Source organism: Theobroma cacao, chromosome 8, assembly GCF_000208745.1.
Source record: "Theobroma cacao cultivar B97-61/B2 chromosome 8, Criollo_cocoa_genome_V2, whole genome shotgun sequence".
In the NCBI taxonomy this organism is placed as follows: Eukaryota; Viridiplantae; Streptophyta; class Magnoliopsida; order Malvales; family Malvaceae; genus Theobroma; species Theobroma cacao.
Window position 1 is genome coordinate 2,376,549 of NC_030857.1, and position 19,302 is coordinate 2,395,850.

The window sequence follows — 19,302 nt, forward strand, 5'->3', positions numbered from 1 at the left end:
CTATTCTTAGCACTGTAAATACTGAATTCTCCACTGCTGATGCTAGGTACAGCATTTTATTCGTTTACTTTGATATGTTTCTTGATGTTTAACCCATGATCACTCCTTAGAGAAGATTAGGACCAAAAACACGACAACATGATTTGCTCAAGTGCTCGAACAATTTTACTGTGAAGAACGCTTTTCAAGTGAAGGGAATATGGACGATGAATATGTTGTACCGATGCAAAATCATTCAGAATATTGGATTCCATCTGTTGGAAAGAGCATATTTGATTTACTTTGCCGTTCCTTGTAGCTTGCTCTTTTCCTAGGCCTTTTTATCGTGCCAAAAGTTAAACTATACTTATTCTATATAATGAAATTTAATAATTTCATAAAAGTTATATTCCATTAATAAGTATTATTTACTATATTCATGAAATTTGACATGATGCGTTAATTAGATACAATAAAATCTGATGATATAATAATATGATATATCATTATTAACCGTTTTTTTTTAAATCAATATATAGAGTTAGATTTTATATGTATTAAATTATTAATGATAATTTAAAATAAAATACGTAATTCTAGACATTTTAATTATTTAAGCCCATGCAAAATTGTTCTATGGAGGGTAGAAAGTTCCAACTTCTTTTCTACTATCTTTACTACCTTAGCTAGGTTTAGTTTTTATTTATATAACTCAATGATGCAATGTAATCTACGTTCGTGGGCCAATTCTTCACTCTGGAACAAGAGCTTCGTTTTTCATTTTTCTTGGGAATCGGAATTAAGCTAGATGCTGCAGCCAAGTGTAACTGTGTAAGGAGAACTTGAGGCTCGACAGGGGAATTTATTCCAAGCCAGAAAGAAAAGAAAATGCTCCATTACTATAAGATGCTCTTGGAACCTTTTTGATCGCATGACTCACGAGGGTCTTTTCACAAATGCAACTTCGGCTTGGTCCCATTGTTTTTCAATTTAACGGTGCATGGTACTCGAATTTTTTCAAAGGAAAAAACTTCCCATCCTGTTGTCTGCCCTGCGACTTAAAAAGTGCTTTGAATGGTTAGTAATTCTCCATACGAGGAGTTGGAAGAGTTTGATAAGTTCCTGTAATGGACCCATTGAGAAAGTCTTTGAAATCATACTGTTCTAATGCAAAACAGCTACAAAACCCTGAGGAACAACCTCTCCTGTTTCACTCCAACAACAGTCAAATGGCACAGTCCTCTGAAAAGCAGAGAGAAGGAGAAATCGTTGTTAACATTGACAAAACCGATGCTGCGGTCAAAGAAAATGGGAACACTTCAAAGATCACCGGTGATAACTCAAGGGGTAAGCCTTCAGGTTCATCGAAGAAACCCAAAGTTTCATTTCATGAAGTGTTAACTGAAGCTGTTCGGCAGAAGAGCAAGGACTCCTCAGGCCTAAAAGAAACACGCCAATGGTCTTTTGGTTCGGATGGAGGACAGGTTTCGAGGTGCAATTCGAATGACTATATTCGACAGAACTCATGGAGGCAACTGGTGAGCAAGACCAAGTCCAGGTTGCTTGACCCGCTCGAGGACCCATATGGAAGGAGCGACAGAATGAACTCTGGAGAAGAGTTCAAAGAAAATAACCATGATGAGGAAGACATGGAAGACATTCCAGATGAATATAAGCTGCTGAAATTCAGTGCACTGACAATACTTCAGTGGTTGAGTCTCGTTCTGATTATAGCAGCCTTAGTTTGTAGCGTGGCCATCCCCGGTATAAAGAGACAAACGCTTTGGGATCTTCAGTTATGGAAATGGGAGATCATGGTTTTGGCATTAATCTGTGGACGGCTGGTTTCTGGTTGGGCAATTCGAGTTGTTGTGATCTTTATCGAGCGCAATTTTCTTTTGCGGAAACGAGTTCTCTATTTTGTTTACGGATTGAGAAGGGCTGTTCAGAATTGCCTCTGGTTGGGCCTCGTTTTGCTTGTGTGGCATTCGATCTTTGATGACAAGGTCCAGGAGGAGACCAACAGCGAGGTATTACCCTATGTAACAAAGATTCTCGTATGTTTCTTGGTGGCTACCTTGATATGGCTTGTGAAAACCCTCCTTGTTAAAGTCCTTGCTTCATCATTCCATGTAAACACCTTCTTTGACAGAATCCAGGAAGCTTTATTCAATCAATATGTCATTGAGATGCTCTCTGGTCCACCCTTGTTTGAAATAAATAACGCAGTAGGAGAGGAAAAGGATGATACCTCTGAGGTTGAGGAGTCACGGAGTGATGGGAGTACTACGGCTGATAACCTCAGGGCAACACTTCCTCCAAAACAACAAAATACCACAAAGGTTGGCAACGGTCCCAGAATTTCAAGGACAATGTCTAAGATGAAAGATAAGGATATCCAACTTGACCACCTTCGTAAGCTGACTCAGAAGAATATATCAGCTTGGAATATGAGGAGGATGATTAATATGGTTAGCCATGGGCACTTGGCTACTCTAGATGAGCAGATACTGAATTCCGACATAGATGATGAATCTTCAGTGCAGATTAAAAGTGAATGCCAAGCAAAAGAAGCAGCTAAGAAGATTTTCCAGAATGTGGCTCAGCCAGAATCTCAGTAAGTTCTCTTCCCCTTGCGCCTAAGTGTTTGAGCAGTTGATTTGAGTCTCTGACCATCTTTACCCGAACATAGCTCTTCTTTGTTTTACTGCTTATTTTTCTTCCATCAACCTTTTTGAGCTTAATGAGAAACAATGATTAATTTGGTGATATATTAATCTTCTAACAAAGAAAAGAAACTAATGAATGAATAAATAGTATCCATCTTTATGTGTATGGATATAGACTTGAGGAATTTATTAGACAATGATGCCAAAATGAAGTTTGGGAAGCTTTGCATTGATGAATATCTCTAAGCTATTGATGTTCAATGATGCTGACAACTTAATGACACGAATCTCTGTATCAGATGCATTTACCTTGCAGATATCATGCGCTTTATGGGTCGAGATGAAGCTTTGAAGGCATTGCATCTCTTCGGAGCAGGAAGTGAAGAAGAAGGAATCAGCAAGGCATCACTCAACAATTGGCTGGTAATTGATGTCTAAATAGGAATTGATTAAGGTTTCAATTTCACAAATTTGTTTAGAAACAGCCTAAAGGACTCTTTACCTCTTCCAGGTCAATGCCTTCAGAGATCGAAAAGCACTTGCACTGTCCCTGAATGATACAAAAACAGCTGTGGATGAACTCCACAATATGTTGAACATCCTTGTAGCCATTGTCATTGCGGTAATTTGGCTCATCATATTAGGAATTCCTGTCACCCACTTCCTTGTTTTCATAAGCTCACAGCTTCTCTTGGTGGTATTTATCTTCGGGAATACCTGCAAGACAGTATTTGAAGCAATAATTTTTTTATTCATAATGCATCCATTTGATGTGGGTGATCGTTGTGAGGTGGATGGAGTGCAGGTAAAGAAACCATCATTAATTTGAAGTTCTTCCTTTCCTTTCCTTTCTTTCCAGGGTGAAAGTATTTATTTAGTATTTACTAATGTTTGTTCTGTTGAACCTCAGATGATAGTGGAAGAAATGAATATATTAACCACAGTGTTCTTACGGTTTGATGGCCAAAAGATCGTTTATCCAAATAGTTTATTATCTACCAAGCCTATTGGCAACTTCTACCGCAGTCCTGACATGATAGAAACAATTGAATTTTGTATCCATGTCTCAACTCCATCAGAGAAGATTGCCATCATGAAAGAAAGAATAATTCGGTAAGTATTAGTAAGATTTATCTCCTCTCTCATTAGTTTTCTGTACCTTAGCTTCACCTTGTTGAGAATAAAATGTCGAATTGGATACGTTTGAGCTTTCTAAAACAGCAACTGTCGCAATTCTAGGTACATTGAGAGCAGGGAGCACCACTGGCACAAGAATCCTCTGGTGGTCGTGACTGACGTGGAAGACATGAACAAACTGAAGTTTTCAGTGTCGTCTAAGCACAAAATGAACTACCAGAACATGGCGGAGAGATGGGGTAGGAGAGGCCATTTACTTGAAGAAACGATTAAGATACTGAAAGACCTTGACATTGAATACCGCCTGCTGCCTCTCGATGTGAATGTGCGGAACATGCCGACTTTGGTTTCACATAGGCTGCCTTCAAATTGGATTGCTTGTACTAGCTAATTTACTGACTTAGAAACCGGCTCTTGAATAATGTCCTGAGGACATGATAACATAAAAGTGCAAGCACTGGAATGAACAGCAGTTGGCAAAAAGAACCTGAAGTCACCGTTAGGTCTCCAACGATCTTAAAGGCACCAGATAAGGGGGTATCCATGTGCATAGGAACATGGCAGATCCCACAATCAGGAATCGAGAAAAATGTAACCTGAGTATTTCTCTTTGTGTACTAGAATTTGCATTAATTATAGTGTATGTTTGTGAACATTTCTTATATTTGTCCCTGAACTAAATGAGAAGTTCCATTGCTGAAGTTTGGTAATTGCCATGTTCAGAACATTTCTTATATTTCTCATTGCTGAACTAAATGAAAGGTGCAAACACCTCGCACGTGGTAATTGCCATGTTCAGAATTTCAGGACACAAGCCGATGGAGTTTGGTAGATCCAAATGATGATACATATACAGAAACTAGGAACCCAAACTTAGCCAGGTAGAGCCCAAAATGGTGCTGGTGCATACTGCTATTTAGCTTCTGCTTGTGGGCCTTGATAGTAGCACTGCACAAGCAATAGACCTGAAAACCTGATATGGGCTAACGATGCCATAATATAAAAAGCCCAATGGTTATAGCCTAAGGTTTTTAGTCTGCCAAATGATGATAAATAATTGAGCCTGTTATCAAATCAACTATCCCTTCCATGTTTCCATCAGTTATTTCAGGCCAATAGAAACTAGGAACCCAAAGCTTACCAGTGGTAGAGCCCATAACGATATTGGTGCAGGCTGCCGCAGTCCCATCAAGCTCCTCTTTATGTCCTAGGTGGACCCAATTTACCTGCCCTCATCAAGCAAGGGATAAAGCGGCCAGAAAATTCTGTTTTATATGGTGGAGAGCGTAACAAGAAGATCAACAGATAGACAAGACCAGCAGTTCCCAATGGCAACTCCGGTGAAAGTTTACGGCCCACCAATGTCCACTGCCGTATCTAGAGTCTTAGCCTGTCTTCTCGAGAAAGATGTGCAATTCCAGCTCATCCCCGTTAACATGTTCAAGGGCGAGCACAAGAGTCCTGATTTCCTCAAAATCCAGGTACATACGTTAATTTGTCTTGCCTGCTTTCTGGTTTAGTACCTTCTTGTTTCCTCACAAATTCTTGGCTTTAACAGCCCTTTGGTCAAGTACCGGCATTTCAAGATGAGAGCACCTCCCTCTTTGGTAATCATCCACAACTTTGGTTTTATTCTACTTCGGACCAATTTTGTTCTCCCTTTTGTTGGACAGTGCCTAAAATCTAGGTCTGGGATTGCAGAGTCTAGGTCAATATGCAGGTACTTATGTGAAAAGTACGCAGAGAAGGGAAACACAGGATTGTACGGGACAAACCCATTGGCGAAAGCTTCCATCGATCAATGGCTGGAGGCTGAAGGGCAGAGCTTTAACCCCCCAAGCTCAGTCCTCGTGTTCCAGCTCGCATTTGCACCACGAATGAAGATTAAGCAAGACCAAGCCGTAATCAACGAAAATGAACAGAAGCTCGCCAAAGTGCTGGAGGTGTACGAGAAGAGGCTCGGGGAAAGTCGGTTCTTGGCGGGCGATGAGTTTTCCTTAGCTGATCTTTCACACTTGCCTAACACACATTACTTGGTGAATGCTTCTGATAGGGGAGAGCTCTTCACTTTCAAGAAAAACGTGGGGAGGTGGTGGGGTGAGATTTCGAGCCGTGATTCGTGGAAGAAGGTGGTTGAAATGCAGAAGCAGACGACTTGAACCATGGTTTTGTTGGCTTTTCTTACATGGTAGTCTTGTTGAGCTTTTGCTTCAAGTTCAACTAGGGTTTTTCCATATTTGCTCTGTTTCCATGTTGTTGTTACCGTTGTTGTTTACCATTATATTTCGTGGATTTCCCCGAACAAATCATGACACGATCAATGTATTTGGTTTTAAGAATTAAAATACAATCCTTCATCTATCAGTTCAATTCGTCACACAACAATTTACTACCAAGTTGAACTATGCAATGCAAGAATGAAAATTGGGAACTACTCTCTGGTGACCCATCCATTTCCCGACTGCGAGTATGTAGGTGGGCACCAAAGATTGTCTTTACTCTTCATCATCTCCCAGTATTTCAATTCGAGAAAGAAGAAAAGCCCAAAATAGTTAAGGTTGTTAGTTTCCTCAAAATCAAACCAACTAGTTCTACAACTCCGTTTAAACCATAATGCTTGGCATTGAGTGGGAAATCAATGGAGAATTTCTGGTTATGCCATGAAACTGGCACCAGGCGTCTGTTTGATGTTCGGATAACAATACCGTTCAATGGAGTGGACCTGAAAACCTGGGATGGGTTAATCAATGATATGAGTTGAAAGCCCAAATAGCTTTAGCTTAAGGCTCTTAGCTTGGCTGTGAGCCCATCTCATGGCTGGAAATATTCTACCAAAAATTTCCAATAAATCAGATCGGTTAAACAGTTAATGGAACCATTTTCTCGTTTGGTTTTTGGTGAATGTATCAGCAGAAAGCATGATGGAGTCAGGCGCGAAGGAGGAACAGAGCGTGGTCGGATACAACAACAACAACGTGAAGAAAGCCAAGTTGCATTCAACACTCGCCGCTCTCCTCGACGACCCAATCCTCGCCGATGTCCCTAAGAAACCCACTTTATCCGATGTCGATACCCTCATCAGCCTTGAACTGGGGAGTGCCATGCGCATCTCCATCCTCAAATTAGATGGAACCTCCTTCGGTACTTAACATACTCTCTCTCTCTCTGTCAGCTAGGCATTTAGACAAAAGTCTAATTTTTGTTTGAATTGTTAAGAAAGCCCTTTGTGAATTGGTTGGTTTTCGTTGGTGCTGAAGATATTGCGGTGATGAATTCGGCCACGGTGAAAGACTTGAAGCTCGCAATCAAGAAGAAAGTGATCGAGTTCGAGCAGTCCAAGATGGGTCATCGCCACATTTCATGGTATATCATCTTCTTTTTTTTTTTTTACTCTTAAAGCACCCATCATGGTATTTGGAGATTTGTACATTTTTCTGTTCAAGATTCTCAGGAAATACTAGTGTAAAGTTTTGTGTTTGAAGATTAAGCTTTATATTTACTTTGGGTTGTAGGAGGCACGTATGGGCCAATTTCTGCCTAGCACACCACAATGAGAAGCTGCTTGATGAGGGAGCTGCTCTTCAGGATTTTGGTGTTCGAAATAACTCTCAGGTTTTAGCTTTTCCCCCCTTCATCTTTCTAGCAAGAGTGCTTTTTTCTGGTTTTTCTTTACCGGTTTCCTGGTTATGATGTCACTTTGGAGCTCTAAATTCATTGAAATTGCATATATCAATACTTGTGCTTCTTCAAAGGAATTATATTCTAGTGAATAATGGAAACTCTACTTAAACTTACCTAGAAATTTGGTTCTCATTTCCAATTATGGCTATAATGTCTAGCTGCATTATCCTTCAACATCTATGATTAGAATTTATTTCTTTCAAAAGCATTAGATGTTTGAAACACGAAGAATTTCTTCCTTCTCTTATTGTTCTGTGAGATCTTATAATCATGCCTTGGTCTCAACATGGGGAGATGTGTTGTTTTCTGCAGGTACAGTTTGTGCCTTATGTTGTGTCAAAGGGTTCTGGGAGCCATTCCAAGAGGAGAAAACACCGTTTCTTCCATGGCCTGAACAAGCGTTCATGAATACATATTCAATCATGTTACTGATCTCATGGCTCAATGGTGATCTTTCCCTACACATACACAAACATGCGAAAGTTCTTGTTATCTAATCTAAGTCATTCTAGAAATTCATAAGTATTACATTTTGGGCTGATTTGCTGAAATATTTAGGTGATTTGTTGATAAATTTTTGCTTGAAGACACATGTAGTAGTACCATATATGATGTAAAACTAAAGGAATAATACATGATGCTTGACAGGGACTTGATTCTGAAATTTCATTTCTTAATAGATGTTCCTTTGATTGCAACTAATTTCCGTAAAAATCCTTTGTTATTCCTGTTTGTTTTAACAGAAAAAGAATTTGCCAGTCCTGACAATTTTCTAGTCTTATTGGGATTTCCATGTGCTTCCAAGGTTTGGTCTCTGGGAAAAGAGAAGCCTTGCATCAGTCCAAAATCGCTTTTCTTTTCTTTCTCATCAATTAACATTCAACAAATAAGTAACCTTGGGCTATGTGTTGTCAAATGAGTTCTGTTTTGGGCTTCTTTCCTCACACATGGGGATAATGAGAGACCCATGACTGGCTAAAGTTGAAACCATTTCCAGACCCTCACTTAGCCCGGGACTTTACAGAATTCGTGAAAGGGGGCCCTTTCGGCCTTGGGGTAATTGCCAGCCTTGACGAGGCTAATGTTAGGAAGCGGTGGACATTGGCCTGTGCATAGTTTTAATCATCCTAGAACAAACTTGTTGCTGCTCACTAACTTGTTAAAATTTTGATTCAAGGCAAACTTCTCAGAAAAAACCTTTTGATTTAAGGCTGCTATCAGACCATAGCTCCAGCCTTATGAATCCTGAACTTTTCCTGCCAACAAGAATAAGATACGAACCTAAAGCTTTGATCATTTATAGCTCAATTCTATCACAATGAACGGATGAAACCCTTTTGGATAAAAGAAAACCACTGATTCAAAAGAAACAGGACATGTCTGCTAGAAAGCAACAATAGTCCGGAAATTGATGAAATATAACCAATATAGAGAATAGTTTCTTAAATTTTCAGGAAGGGGAAGCATACAAAAGAAACACTATTGCATTCAATCTGTAGTAGGAAGCCCATTTTCCTTCCATGCAGTATAGCCACCAGCAACGTCAGTGACATGGGTAAAACCCTGCAGGAGCATCAAATTTATGATCAATTTTCTCGCAAATATAACAGATTGAAGCCACTTTAGGAATTGTTGTTAACTTTTACGGCCATAGCTGCTTGTTATTAAGCCTGCTCCTAGATAATACTAATTTCCTTCCATGCTTATATGATAGTTACATTTCTCGCGTATTTCCCATTTTCCAACATTATCTTTTTTTTTAATTTAAGAAAGTGAAGATTCAAACTTTACTTTTTGATTAATATTTTACTTGCAATAAGAGTGTAGATATCAAAATCCTTTGATATATCTTGTTTTGTGGAGTTATGCTGGCAACTTAGGCTTCTAACATGAAATGAACAATGAAATTTCAAAATTCATAACTTACAGAAGCATGCAGATCAGTTGCTGCCATTAGTGACCTCCTTCCTGTTTTACATCCCTGATGAGTGATGAAGCAACAATAAGATCATAAGGGCTAATCTGCCATAACTAATAACTAGCAAGCTCAAAAAAAACTTACAACTATGATCTTCTCTTCTTTCCCAAATTCTGATGATACTTCCTCCAAAAATTTTGAATTCTTCAATGACATCCCTTCATAAAGTAAAAGACAATAACTCAACATGGTTGTGCTGATTGGTCATTTAACCAATGAATGATTAATAAATGCTAGATTGTCAGAGAGCTGGCTATGTTTGTACTAGTTTCAGTAGTTTGTTTTTTCATACATGTCACAGAAGGACGCAAAACCCACCAGGTCGGGGGGGTTCTAGTATCATGAGTATTTCCTTGGAGGAATGTGGCTTATGGAAATTGAAGGCACTCTATGCAGCAAAATGAAAGTTTGATCAGAGACATTGTTAGCTGTACTTTTTCATTGCAGACTGTCAAAAAATTTAATCAAACAGGAAACGAATCAAGCTCACTTTTCTTCACAAGAAATAATGGAAACTGTCAGAACTTAGGAATGGAAAATTTTGTTTCTGCAATTATGTTAGAAAAACTTCATCAGCCAATAAGTTCGAAACTTCAAATCTCTTCAGATAGAGTTGAGTTTCTTGTTAGACAGGAAAATTTGTTTTTTATTTAATGAAATTGGTTTTGGAACAAAGCTATTCTTCTATCTGACTGAATACTTAAACCACAAAATTAATCTGCAAACTAGATTTGTGATGTTTACCTTCTCCATTTAAGATGTGAAAGTAAGGAATGTTAATAGCCGCAGGAGGATGCCCAGCATCGAACTCGTCACAAGTCCTGCAAAACGGAACCAAAAAAATGGAAGTGATATGATCATCCACACGACACTCACAAACAATACTTGTAAACTTGAATCAAAGCAAGCCTCAGGGCTTAGTTTACAGCAATTTCCGAGGAACAATTGTGTAGCAGAATACATGAGAGAAGGGTCAAGAACAGAAGTCAGAAGCCCAAGAAACATTAGTTACATATGAGGAGGGAGAACGACAAGTTACTTTGTCTCTTCATCACTCGACTTGGATTTGTCATTTTCAAAGTGGTGAAACATTAGTTAGTTAGCTACCTGACATCCAGATACCGATGTCCTGCCTGAAGAAGCTCGTAGGCCACCCTCACCGATACTGACTTTGGCTTTGCATCAATCTTTCCCTTATATTCCTCAGTGTTTGCAACTGACCTGCATCACCCTATCAGATCAGTTCATTAAACAGTTTAACAAGCGTATCATGTCGCCATGCGCAAACTCTAAAATCTAGTGTATATATAACACCAACCCAAATCTCAGAACCCTGTTCCTTGCACTGGGTCCATGCTCCACTTGAAACTTGGGTGTTGTCAACAGGGATGATGAACACCTAAACCACATTCCATTTTACAGTTCAGTACAATCTTTCTGCCCATGTTTATGCAAAAGTGTGTGTATATACATAGAATTATAGATCATAAAGTGAGAGAGATTCACCTTATACTAAGGCATTGGGGGCGAAGAAAGATAGGAAGCATGGAGCGAGCCAGGCGAGAAGAGGAAGCCGAAGGGTCCATTTCTTTTGTATTCTAAAAACTTTGCTTGATAGTGATAGCATGTTTTCTGATTCACGTAACATATATGTATATATTTATCTCTAGGAAATGGACGGTTAGCAGTATTAAAAGAGCGAGTTGTTTCATGGGTAGAGTCTCTCAGGAAATTGTTTATCTGGGATGACAGAGTGTCTGTCTGCTTTGGCAATGGAATAGGACGAAAATTTATAAGTGTCTATCAGCTGTTTCATGGGAGAAATATGGGAAGCTATCTGGCAAATCAGGTATCTGTCTTGGCAATGGGCCCAGAGTTTGCAGCTTGCCGTTACCTTGTTTCTAACATTAATGGCACCTACTCGAATAAGCTTAGTTCCCTGGAATTAAATCCGCCGCTGCTTAGGAAGAGAGGGATCTAACCAAAATTTTGATTTAATTTTATTTTAATGTACGCATAGCACAAATGCTCACATCAAATTATGTAATTTTGTCCCCCTTCATCAAATTATATAATCTTTGACCATATAAGATAACCAGTCTTGTCTAACTTACATATTCAAGTGCTATTGCAAGACTAAAGACAATGAGAAATCTAGCATGAAATAAAGAAAACAAATCCTTAATCCCTTATGCCTTTGGACCATGTCACATTTGGAGGTAGTAAAATGAAGTATTTTCATATTTAAGAAAGATCATTAGAGTGAACATATCTATAAGAAGCTGAAAGTAGGTTTTTTCTTTTTTTGTTAAGACTTCCCCAAAATGGTAGTTCTTCTATCTACATAAATTTAGAAGTCACAAAGATCTGCTCTGGGTTCTTTGGCTAACGCTGATTTCCTCCTCTTTAAGGTCTAGAAGTCTGGTCTCTCAACTTCCACATCCTGCCTGATCTTCAGTCGCTCTTTGTACTCTTTCAATTCTCTCTTGTATCTTTCCTTGTCTTTCAATCCGATGTTCTGGTACACCTACAGAGAAATGGATTGATCATCTTATTGGCATTATTTGGTCCTATTTTGACTTCTGTTAGTGCAAATAGGGCTGCTAAGAAGATTTGGGAGGTCTAAACAAAAACAATGAAAACAGTGTTTAAATCGAACAATTTAGTTTGCAAGAAACAGAATGTAAGAAACCAACGAAAAGTTTTCTGATTGTTTTGCGATTACCATCCTCTCTTCCGGGCCGAGACTGTTCCAAGACTCGCCAATCATTTTTGTGAACTCCCTCTCTCTATTTGGGTAGAGGGACTTGAGTTTATAATGCTTCTCAGCAAAGAAAAAGTTGTAACCGCTCCTGTTGGGTTTAGGGTAGCTGGGGTCTCCTGCTCTTCTGCTTCTCCTCCTCCTCCTCACAGAATGCCGGGACTTGTGAATGCGTTTATACGGGACAAGGGCATTGTTATATTCAGGTGTGGAGGCAGAAGAGCCTGGCTGCTCTGGATGATAGAGTACTCCACTAAGAACCTCTGACCCCAACCTCACAGATATCAAATAACCACAATCGAACTTCCCATCAATTGTTCCAAAAACTGAAAAACAAGAAGTTCCTACATAGAGAATCATATAAGGTAAGGTCAACATCCAATCAATTGCTAGCCCAGAGAAGTTCAAATCAACACCCTAGCAATATGAAGTTACTCGGACAGCATATTACATACAAAATATTAAGTTAAAAGAAATTTAAAAAAGTTCTCATATACCATTGATTAAGAATTTGACCAAAAGGTAGGTTTACACTATCTATTTAAACATTGAAAATGTCATTGTTGCATTTTGCTTCCAGTCGCAGTTTGAAGCAGATTTGAACATGAAGTGCCTTCTAAAAACAACTGTTTGCTAGGTATGTGGTTGTATGCAATTGAAAACATTGGAGTGAACCATTGATAGAGACAGAATAAATACATTTGTTTGGCAAGAGATATCACAAAAATGTCACAAGGACCATAACCACATACCAGAAATGTAAGGATAGATGTAGTGGGACCCCATAATGAAAAAGAAGATTGAGGAATCACTAAAACTATCAACATACACATCAAGTATAAAGACCACACTAACAAAATAGGCTATAGCCCAACTTGTAATCCTAAGTTATCACAGTGGACTTATTTGACAAACTCAGAAATCAAACAGAAAATTTTGGAGCATAGAAATTCAATCGAACATTTTGTGTTGTGTGGATGACACTACCTTTATCCTCCTCTACCTTTCCCTATGAAATAATAAAATGGAGAAATTAGAAAACCAACTTACCTTCAATAAGTGGATCTGGGAATTCTCTTATCGGTTTAGGGGAATATTCCACGAGAGCCAGTTCAGGTCTGCATGAAGGGTCGTTAACAGGAAATGCAACTGCAGTGGGAAAAAACATTAGAACCGTACACGAATTGCATAAAAACCAGGAGCAAACAGAGCTCAGGATCAATTAACACTATTATGCTACAGCAGAACGAGAAAACAGGGAAAACCCCATGCAAGAAGAAAAGCATGAGCGTAAAAGAAAAAAAAATCAAATACCTGCTGGAGTATGTAGAGGACCCTTCATCTTAAAGAAATGAACCTGCTCGTAATGGTAGAGAAGACTGAAGTAGTGTTTCCTGAGCACGAAGGATGCACTTGTTGTGGTTGGAGAGAACCTGAAAACACTACCCACTTCCCTCCATTTCTTCTCTGCAACTACCTACACGCCATAGCAATCAAAGTAGGGTATACAAGCTTACACTTTAATGACATGGGTATTTTGAGGAAAATCGAAGGAACAGATATAGTATTAAAAAAAAAAAAAGTTAACCTTCTCATAACCACCCCTCTTGGTAGCCTCTACATAGAGAACATGCAAATCTAACTCCTTCCCTCCAATCACAGGAATCCTTTAAATTACAAAGATAGAATACAGAAGCACAACCGTCAAAGAAAAAGATAAAAATACAAAGGAACATGAAAAAGATCATCTTTTTGTATAAGTTCCCAATAAAAGCATCACATTCTCATAATCCAATACAATAATCAGCACTAGAGCTCCTTTGAAAAGAACAAGCAAAAGAAGAAGATAAATGGAAGGAGTATAAAAGAAAGAGTTAAAGAAAGGAATTACATAAACTTGGTGCCCATTATAAAATGAAAGCGCCTAAGAGTATCCCAGAAAACAATAGGGTCCTGAACAACTTCCTCATGATAGGCAAGAGGGTCCGGGTATTCTTTCTTCTCAACAGCCCCATTTCGACCCTTAGTTTTCCCGGCAGAGGACGTTGCTTTGCTGGCCTCTTCCATTAAGGGTCGCCGGAGACACTAGTAGAAAAAAGTCTAGAGAAGGAGTACTAGTACTACTGTAGAGAGATAATAAAGACAAAGGGAAGAAGAGATGATTTGGAAGATAAGATTGTAATTAAGGGGCAGAAAGCTGGAAATTAAAAGAAACGGGGTTGGACGCGTGAGCAAGTAACGGCTATGCAAAATTGGCTTTTTCTGGCATTTTGAATGGCCAACCACTGTGTAAAGTCCTAATGCTTATTAATTTGCACTGGCTATGTTCATTATTACACACTACCTTCCCCCATCTCTCTCTCTCTCTCTCCCTTCTCTCTCTCTCTCTTTTTCTCTCGTGTCATTCGAAGCCTGACATCGCTGCAGCTGAAAGGGCTTTGATTTGCTCTTCCCCTTTTGCTTTCGCCAAACGTTGACATGCACTTGCGCTTCTTGTTCTGATGATTTTCTGAACATATCTTAGCGTACATCTGTTGGAAGATATCTGCAGAAAGGTCTTTTTTTTTTGGGTTACAGTCTTGTAGTGCAGCAGAGAACGCTGTAGATAGGTTTCAAGAGGCATCTCAATCGTAGATTTGTGAGAAAAATCTCAAACGCTCCCTACTCGTGAAGTTTCTTGATATTTGGTCAAATGCTTTATACGCGTCCCGTAGTGGGTTATCTTTATATCCGCTGAATATTGAAACATGTCTCAGCCCTCCATATATAAGCTTGACTGCATGGCTGGAATCGCTGACCACAAAATCAAAGTGAGGAATTTTTCAACCGTATCGTACTCATAATCATAAATACATGTGGGAACAGAGCATCTGGAGAGATCCTTCGACTATTTCAATGCATCACCGGCATCCAACATGAATAATTTCCCTCCATCAAACATTCTTAGCCTAGGCTGAGGCCCACAATGGATCATTGGAGCCCTGAGAGTTAAGTAAAACAGCTTTTGGCGTTACGACAATGGACCATTTCTATTAAGAAGCAACCATTTGGACTACTTTTGTAGGGCTTTACCTCAAAGGGAGCCCTTCCAGAAATTCTCGAAGGCCAAGGACCAGCCCAGGCCTACGAGGGGGTTTGGAAATAGTTTTCAACCAGCAATAGACGCGCCTCGGTTAGAACCTCATGAGCTGCGTCATTGCCCCAAGCGCAAAGATACGTGAGCCTATCTAGCCTTTGTCCTTTTATAAATGTCAGGAATCGTCAAGAGCTTGTATGCTATAAATGTGGGATTGCATCTAGCCTTCCTGGACTGTCTTCCTCTGTCCTGTGATATTCAAACGAATCAGGATTGTCTTTCAGGTGATGATGAACCTTTATCTTGGGACCAAGAAACATGTCTTAACTTGTTGGCTTGTTTGAAGTTGAATAATGGGAGATGAGAAAAGTAGCTTCTTGTTCAGCAGTCTCTTTCTCCAACTTTTACACCAACTATGCACAACGAAAACCTTTTCTTCTCAGCCGGAAAGGTCTTTCCAATGTCATTCCTTCACGATCTTCCCTTCAACTTCACTCGCATTTATACTCAGAATCGCTTGTCTCAGCACTAATTGTTGGTGTAAACTCTTGCTCTTGTGTCTCCTATTGCCAGGCTTTTCACGCCCGAGTTATCAAAGCCGTGAATTACCGTCACGGATTCGTTGGTGATCAGTTGGTGTCTAGTTATGCGAGATTAGGATACCCAGAATATGCGCAAAATTTGTTTGATGAAATGCCTAATAAAGATTTGGTCTCCTGGAATTCTTTAATTTCAGGATTATGCCGAAGTGGGTTTACCACTAAATGCTTGAGTGCATTTTGTAAAATGAGATTTGAAATGGATATGCAACCAAATTATGTCACTTTTTTATCTATATTCTCAGCTTGTAGTGATGAGGGAGCTCTAAGTGAAGGCAAGTGCATTCATGGCTTTGCAATGAAATTGGGTATCCTAAATGAAGTGAAAATTGTAAATGCTCTTATTAACATGTATGGAAAGTCTGGATATTTACATGAAGCCTGTTGGTTATTTGAGGCAATGCCATTGCAGAATTTGGTGTCTTGGAATTCAATTATCACAGTTTACACTCAAAACGGGCTTGCTGAGGAAAGTATGGGAATTTTCATTATGATGAGAAGGGCTGGAGTTGAGTTTGATCAAGCTACTATGTTGACTGTTCTTCAGGCTTGTGAAAATTTAGGCGTGAGAAATTTAGCTGGGAGTATTCATGGTTTAATTTTAAGGTTTGGTATAACTGTTAATGTGACCATTGCAACTGCACTTTTAAACTTGTATTCGAAGTTAGGGTGTTTACAAGCTTCAAGTAAGGTTTTTGGAGAGATTATTGATCTGGATAGTGTGGCCTGGACTGCCATGCTTGCATGCTATGCTGTGCATGGTTATGGGAAAGATGCAATAAAGCTCTTTCAAGTCATGGTGCAAAAAGGTGTACAGCCTGATCATGTCACCTTCACTCACTTGTTAAGTGCTTGTAGTCATTCAGGACTTGTCAATGAGGGGAAGCATTACTTCAAGATTATGTCTGAAGTTTATGGGGTGGAGCAGAAGTTGGATCACTATTCATGCATGGTTGATCTTCTTGGTCGCTCAGGACGTCTCAATGATGCTTATGATCTGATTAGATGCATGCCAATGGAGCCTACTTCTGGTGTCTGGGGTGCTTTTCTTAATGCTTGTAGAGTCTATGGTAATACTGAACTTGGAAAGGAAGTTGCAGAAAGATTATTTTCTTTAGACCCATTAGATGCCAGAAATTACATCATGCTGTCAAATATATATTCTTCAGCTGGACTATGGAGAGAGGCTTCAGAAGTGAGGGCATTACTGAAAGAGAGAAGTCCCTACAGAACCCCTGGATGTAGTTTTGTTGAGCATGGAAATAAAATCTATCGTTTTGTTGTGGGTGATAGATCTCACCCTCAGGCAGAGAGGATATATAATAAGTTGGAAGAACTAATTGGAAAGATAAGGAATTCTGGTTTCATGTCTAAAACAGAATTCGTTCTACATGATGTTGATGAGGAAGTTAAAGAGAATATGATCAATCAGCACAGCGAGAAGTTAGCCATGGCATTCGGGCTTTTGGTGACTGATGCTGCAATGCCGCTAATTATAACCAAAAACCTCAGAATATGTGGTGATTGTCATAGCATGGCAAAGGCTGTATCACTGATTGAGAGGCGTACCCTCATAATTCGAGATCCAAAGCGGTTTCATCATTTTTGTAATGGATTATGTTCTTGTGGAGATTACTGGTAAGCCCTCTACAGTTCTTAATGACATGGTGTGACATTGGCAACAGTGGACTAATATGTTAGAATTCTTTTATTCACAGTCTAATACTAATTCTGGTTGTGGTGTTTATTAACTGATGAAAAGGAGCAAATAAGCAGCTCTGTGAGCCATTGTAAGTACAAGTGGACAGCATATATTTATATATTTTTTGCCTGATGAGAAGAGCAGACAGGTTCAAACATTCTTCCGATTCTTAAGCAGACAAGTAATACCCATGATCTTATTGCTACAACTAAATGAGCCTTCCCTTCTTGTTTACTCTACCTTCTGCAAGCTATCCCTTTCCCTCCGGATCCACCTCCACATTCAAAGCTCAATGGTTCTCCACTCCCAAGCGTCTTCGCCTTCAAACCAAAGTTGGAAACTGCACAATCTGTGGCAAAGAGATGAGAAGTGGCAAACTTATCTGCCCGTCCCATGATCGGCATGGCAACCGACAATTTTACTCTGCTTTGGTAGTTTGACCTGTATGTCTGTCCCAAAACTCCGTTCACCATTGTGCTCAAACAATCAAACTTGAAGTTCAGCTCCAAATGCGCAAAACAGTCATCCTCTGTCACATCGTATCCATGCACCCTTGATTCTTCTGAAGTGATTGGAACCACGCGTGCCGTTATCTCAAGCAACCCTTCGACTCTGAGCCTCACCTTTTTGGTCTCTGCCTGCCTTTGTATCTTTAATCCTGCTTCCGGTGCCACCCATGTTTGGCCTTCACCGGCGGGCACCAGGACATCTTTTCCATCTAATTTGATCAGCATGTTGTCAACTGATGCTCTCCACTTGGCAACCCTTTCTGCGCCAATATAGAGCTGATGAGAACCGAACAAGATACCAATGGACTGGACCCAGGTGAAGTCTCTTCCCTTTCTGCTCCTCTTGCCAATAAAATGAGCATTGATATGAACATTGAAATCAGAGACCAAGCAAAATTCCTTGTCTTTCTTGCCATGAAAATAAAACATGATGCCATCGCCCCCAATGAACCATGGGTCCTGGCAAACGGCTCCTGGCCTATCACAAGCTTTTGCATGCATAAAATATGAAATTGTATTAGCACTTACAAGTGCATGTATGATTGAACATAGAAAATGGGTGAGACTCAGATTAAAGAAAACTAGCTTACCGCAGAAAGGTTTGCAGATCCTGCAATCTACCTCACATAGATTAGGACAACCTGGTGGACAGTTGTGAAGGATGCCAAAGCAGTTCCCAAAGAGTGGGTCGTGGCAAGCAGCTTTTCTGGCACCTACTTTTTTTAAAGGTACAATGTCGAAGCATAGCATCCCAAAGAGAAGTAATGCAACTTCCAATTTCATTTTTTGTCCTGTCTTCTTCTTCTATTCTATTGCTGCAACCAAAAATTATTGAAATTATATAACATGATGGAGCTTCGATGCATGAATTGTTTTTCATTGCTGTCTAACCACTGTGAAGTGAGACAAGAAAGGTAGGTGTTTTGCTTGCGCAAAACTTGTAAAAAAATCAACAAGTCAACACATCCTTCCAGGTAATGAAGACTAGATTAATGGATCTACGAAGCTATCGAATCTCAAAGTTGGTAACTCGCTGAACATTAAAAATTGAGGTCTAACCCTTCTTTGAGACTCGAAGCTTCCAAGTTTTAAGAGAAAAGAATGGGATATGAAATTGTGATGCTTTCAACTGAACGACAAAGGCCTTACAATCATAGGAGTAAACCCACGAGGAGACAGGCCGGGCTTACCTCAGCTCTTCACTTGCTGTC

The 19,302-nt window shown here is 39.6% G+C and overlaps 8 protein-coding genes across 10 annotated transcripts; 5 read left to right on the forward strand and 3 right to left on the reverse strand.

Annotated features, from left to right (window-relative positions):
- LOC18591637 (mechanosensitive ion channel protein 6) lies at window positions 949-4,486 on the forward strand. Its single transcript, XM_007017866.2, has 5 exons — window positions 949-2,596; window positions 2,948-3,071; window positions 3,160-3,453; window positions 3,559-3,761; window positions 3,888-4,486. The coding sequence occupies exons 1-5, from the start codon at window positions 1,107-1,109 to the stop codon at window positions 4,174-4,176; spliced, it is 2,400 nt and encodes a 799-aa protein (XP_007017928.2). The 5' UTR covers window positions 949-1,106; the 3' UTR covers window positions 4,177-4,486.
- On the forward strand, window positions 4,943-6,160 carry LOC108660428 (glutathione S-transferase-like). Its single transcript, XM_007017869.2, has 3 exons — window positions 4,943-5,266; window positions 5,344-5,392; window positions 5,487-6,160. Exons 1-3 carry the CDS (start codon window positions 5,060-5,062, stop codon window positions 5,942-5,944), a joined length of 714 nt encoding a protein of 237 aa, XP_007017931.2. The 5' UTR covers window positions 4,943-5,059; the 3' UTR covers window positions 5,945-6,160.
- On the forward strand, window positions 6,586-8,165 carry LOC18591638 (U11/U12 small nuclear ribonucleoprotein 25 kDa protein). The gene is made up of 4 exons (XM_018126373.1): window positions 6,586-6,926; window positions 7,043-7,148; window positions 7,298-7,397; window positions 7,779-8,165. Exons 1-4 carry the CDS (start codon window positions 6,704-6,706, stop codon window positions 7,872-7,874), a joined length of 525 nt encoding a protein of 174 aa, XP_017981862.1. The 5' UTR covers window positions 6,586-6,703; the 3' UTR covers window positions 7,875-8,165.
- On the reverse strand, window positions 8,809-11,072 carry LOC18591639 (thiosulfate sulfurtransferase 16, chloroplastic). The gene is made up of 7 exons (XM_007017870.2): window positions 10,951-11,072; window positions 10,763-10,843; window positions 10,552-10,665; window positions 10,189-10,265; window positions 9,529-9,602; window positions 9,394-9,447; window positions 8,809-9,029 (listed from the first exon to the last, which is right to left on the reverse strand). Exons 1-7 carry the CDS (start codon window positions 11,028-11,030, stop codon window positions 8,955-8,957), a joined length of 555 nt encoding a protein of 184 aa, XP_007017932.2. The 5' UTR covers window positions 11,031-11,072; the 3' UTR covers window positions 8,809-8,954.
- On the reverse strand, window positions 11,605-14,908 carry LOC18591640 (high mobility group B protein 9). Of its 2 annotated transcripts, none has more exons than XM_007017872.2 (6): window positions 14,097-14,908; window positions 13,794-13,872; window positions 13,520-13,682; window positions 13,256-13,354; window positions 12,170-12,531; window positions 11,605-11,971 (listed from the first exon to the last, which is right to left on the reverse strand). In XM_007017872.2, the coding sequence occupies exons 1-6, from the start codon at window positions 14,270-14,272 to the stop codon at window positions 11,858-11,860; spliced, it is 993 nt and encodes a 330-aa protein (XP_007017934.1). In that variant the 5' UTR covers window positions 14,273-14,908; the 3' UTR covers window positions 11,605-11,857. The 2 variants fall into 2 exon arrangements, with proteins under 2 accessions (XP_007017934.1, XP_007017933.1); XM_007017871.2 differs by having other exon boundaries at window positions 12,170-12,549; window positions 14,097-14,906.
- LOC108663004 lies at window positions 15,171-15,384 on the forward strand. The gene is made up of 2 exons (XM_018125465.1): window positions 15,171-15,192; window positions 15,243-15,384. Exons 1-2 carry the CDS (start codon window positions 15,171-15,173, stop codon window positions 15,365-15,367), a joined length of 147 nt encoding a protein of 48 aa, XP_017980954.1. The 3' UTR covers window positions 15,368-15,384.
- LOC18591642 (pentatricopeptide repeat-containing protein At5g40410, mitochondrial) lies at window positions 15,559-18,956 on the forward strand. 2 transcript variants are annotated; one of them, XM_007017874.2, is made up of 2 exons: window positions 15,559-18,407; window positions 18,687-18,956. In XM_007017874.2, the coding sequence occupies exon 1, from the start codon at window positions 15,642-15,644 to the stop codon at window positions 17,520-17,522; it is 1,881 nt and encodes a 626-aa protein (XP_007017936.2). In that variant the 5' UTR covers window positions 15,559-15,641; the 3' UTR covers window positions 17,523-18,407; window positions 18,687-18,956. The 2 variants fall into 2 exon arrangements, with proteins under 2 accessions (XP_007017936.2, XP_017981329.1); XM_018125840.1 differs by having other exon boundaries at window positions 18,699-18,956.
- On the reverse strand, window positions 17,731-18,885 carry LOC18591643. The gene is made up of 2 exons (XM_007017875.2): window positions 18,682-18,885; window positions 17,731-18,579 (listed from the first exon to the last, which is right to left on the reverse strand). The coding sequence occupies exons 1-2, from the start codon at window positions 18,872-18,874 to the stop codon at window positions 17,819-17,821; spliced, it is 954 nt and encodes a 317-aa protein (XP_007017937.1). The 5' UTR covers window positions 18,875-18,885; the 3' UTR covers window positions 17,731-17,818.

Coding starts and splice junctions, on each gene's coding strand:
- LOC18591637 (XM_007017866.2), top strand. CDS start 1,107: ATGGACCCATTGAGAAAGTCTTTGAAATCATACTGTTCTAATGCAAAA. Junction 3,454..3,558: donor GTGAGGTGGATGGAGTGCAG/GTAAAGAAACCA, acceptor GTTGAACCTCAG/ATGATAGTGGAAGAAATGAA. Junction 3,762..3,887: donor ATGAAAGAAAGAATAATTCG/GTAAGTATTAGT, acceptor TCGCAATTCTAG/GTACATTGAGAGCAGGGAGC.
- LOC108660428 (XM_007017869.2), top strand. CDS start 5,060: ATGGTGGAGAGCGTAACAAGAAGATCAACAGATAGACAAGACCAGCAG. Junction 5,267..5,343: donor CTGATTTCCTCAAAATCCAG/GTACATACGTTA, acceptor TGGCTTTAACAG/CCCTTTGGTCAAGTACCGGC. Junction 5,393..5,486: donor TGAGAGCACCTCCCTCTTTG/GTAATCATCCAC, acceptor CTGGGATTGCAG/AGTCTAGGTCAATATGCAGG.
- LOC18591638 (XM_018126373.1), top strand. CDS start 6,704: ATGATGGAGTCAGGCGCGAAGGAGGAACAGAGCGTGGTCGGATACAAC. Junction 6,927..7,042: donor ATTAGATGGAACCTCCTTCG/GTACTTAACATA, acceptor TTGGTGCTGAAG/ATATTGCGGTGATGAATTCG. Junction 7,149..7,297: donor GGTCATCGCCACATTTCATG/GTATATCATCTT, acceptor TTTGGGTTGTAG/GAGGCACGTATGGGCCAATT.
- LOC18591639 (XM_007017870.2), bottom strand. CDS start 11,030: ATGGACCCTTCGGCTTCCTCTTCTCGCCTGGCTCGCTCCATGCTTCCT. Junction 10,666..10,762: donor AACAGGGTTCTGAGATTTGG/GTTGGTGTTATA, acceptor AGGGTGATGCAG/GTCAGTTGCAAACACTGAGG. Junction 10,266..10,551: donor CATCGGTATCTGGATGTCAG/GTAGCTAACTAA, acceptor TCCGTTTTGCAG/GACTTGTGACGAGTTCGATG.
- LOC18591640 (XM_007017871.2), bottom strand. CDS start 14,272: ATGGAAGAGGCCAGCAAAGCAACGTCCTCTGCCGGGAAAACTAAGGGT. Junction 13,873..14,096: donor ATAATGGGCACCAAGTTTAT/GTAATTCCTTTC, acceptor TGTAATTTAAAG/GATTCCTGTGATTGGAGGGA. Junction 13,355..13,519: donor TCCTCTACATACTCCAGCAG/GTATTTGATTTT, acceptor TTCCCACTGCAG/TTGCATTTCCTGTTAACGAC.
- LOC108663004 (XM_018125465.1), top strand. CDS start 15,171: ATGGATCATTGGAGCCCTGAGA. Junction 15,193..15,242: donor GGATCATTGGAGCCCTGAGA/GTTAAGTAAAAC, acceptor ATTTCTATTAAG/AAGCAACCATTTGGACTACT.
- LOC18591642 (XM_007017874.2), top strand. CDS start 15,642: ATGAGAAAAGTAGCTTCTTGTTCAGCAGTCTCTTTCTCCAACTTTTAC.
- LOC18591643 (XM_007017875.2), bottom strand. CDS start 18,874: ATGAAATTGGAAGTTGCATTACTTCTCTTTGGGATGCTATGCTTCGAC. Junction 18,580..18,681: donor GATCTGCAAACCTTTCTGCG/GTAAGCTAGTTT, acceptor TGCATGCAAAAG/CTTGTGATAGGCCAGGAGCC.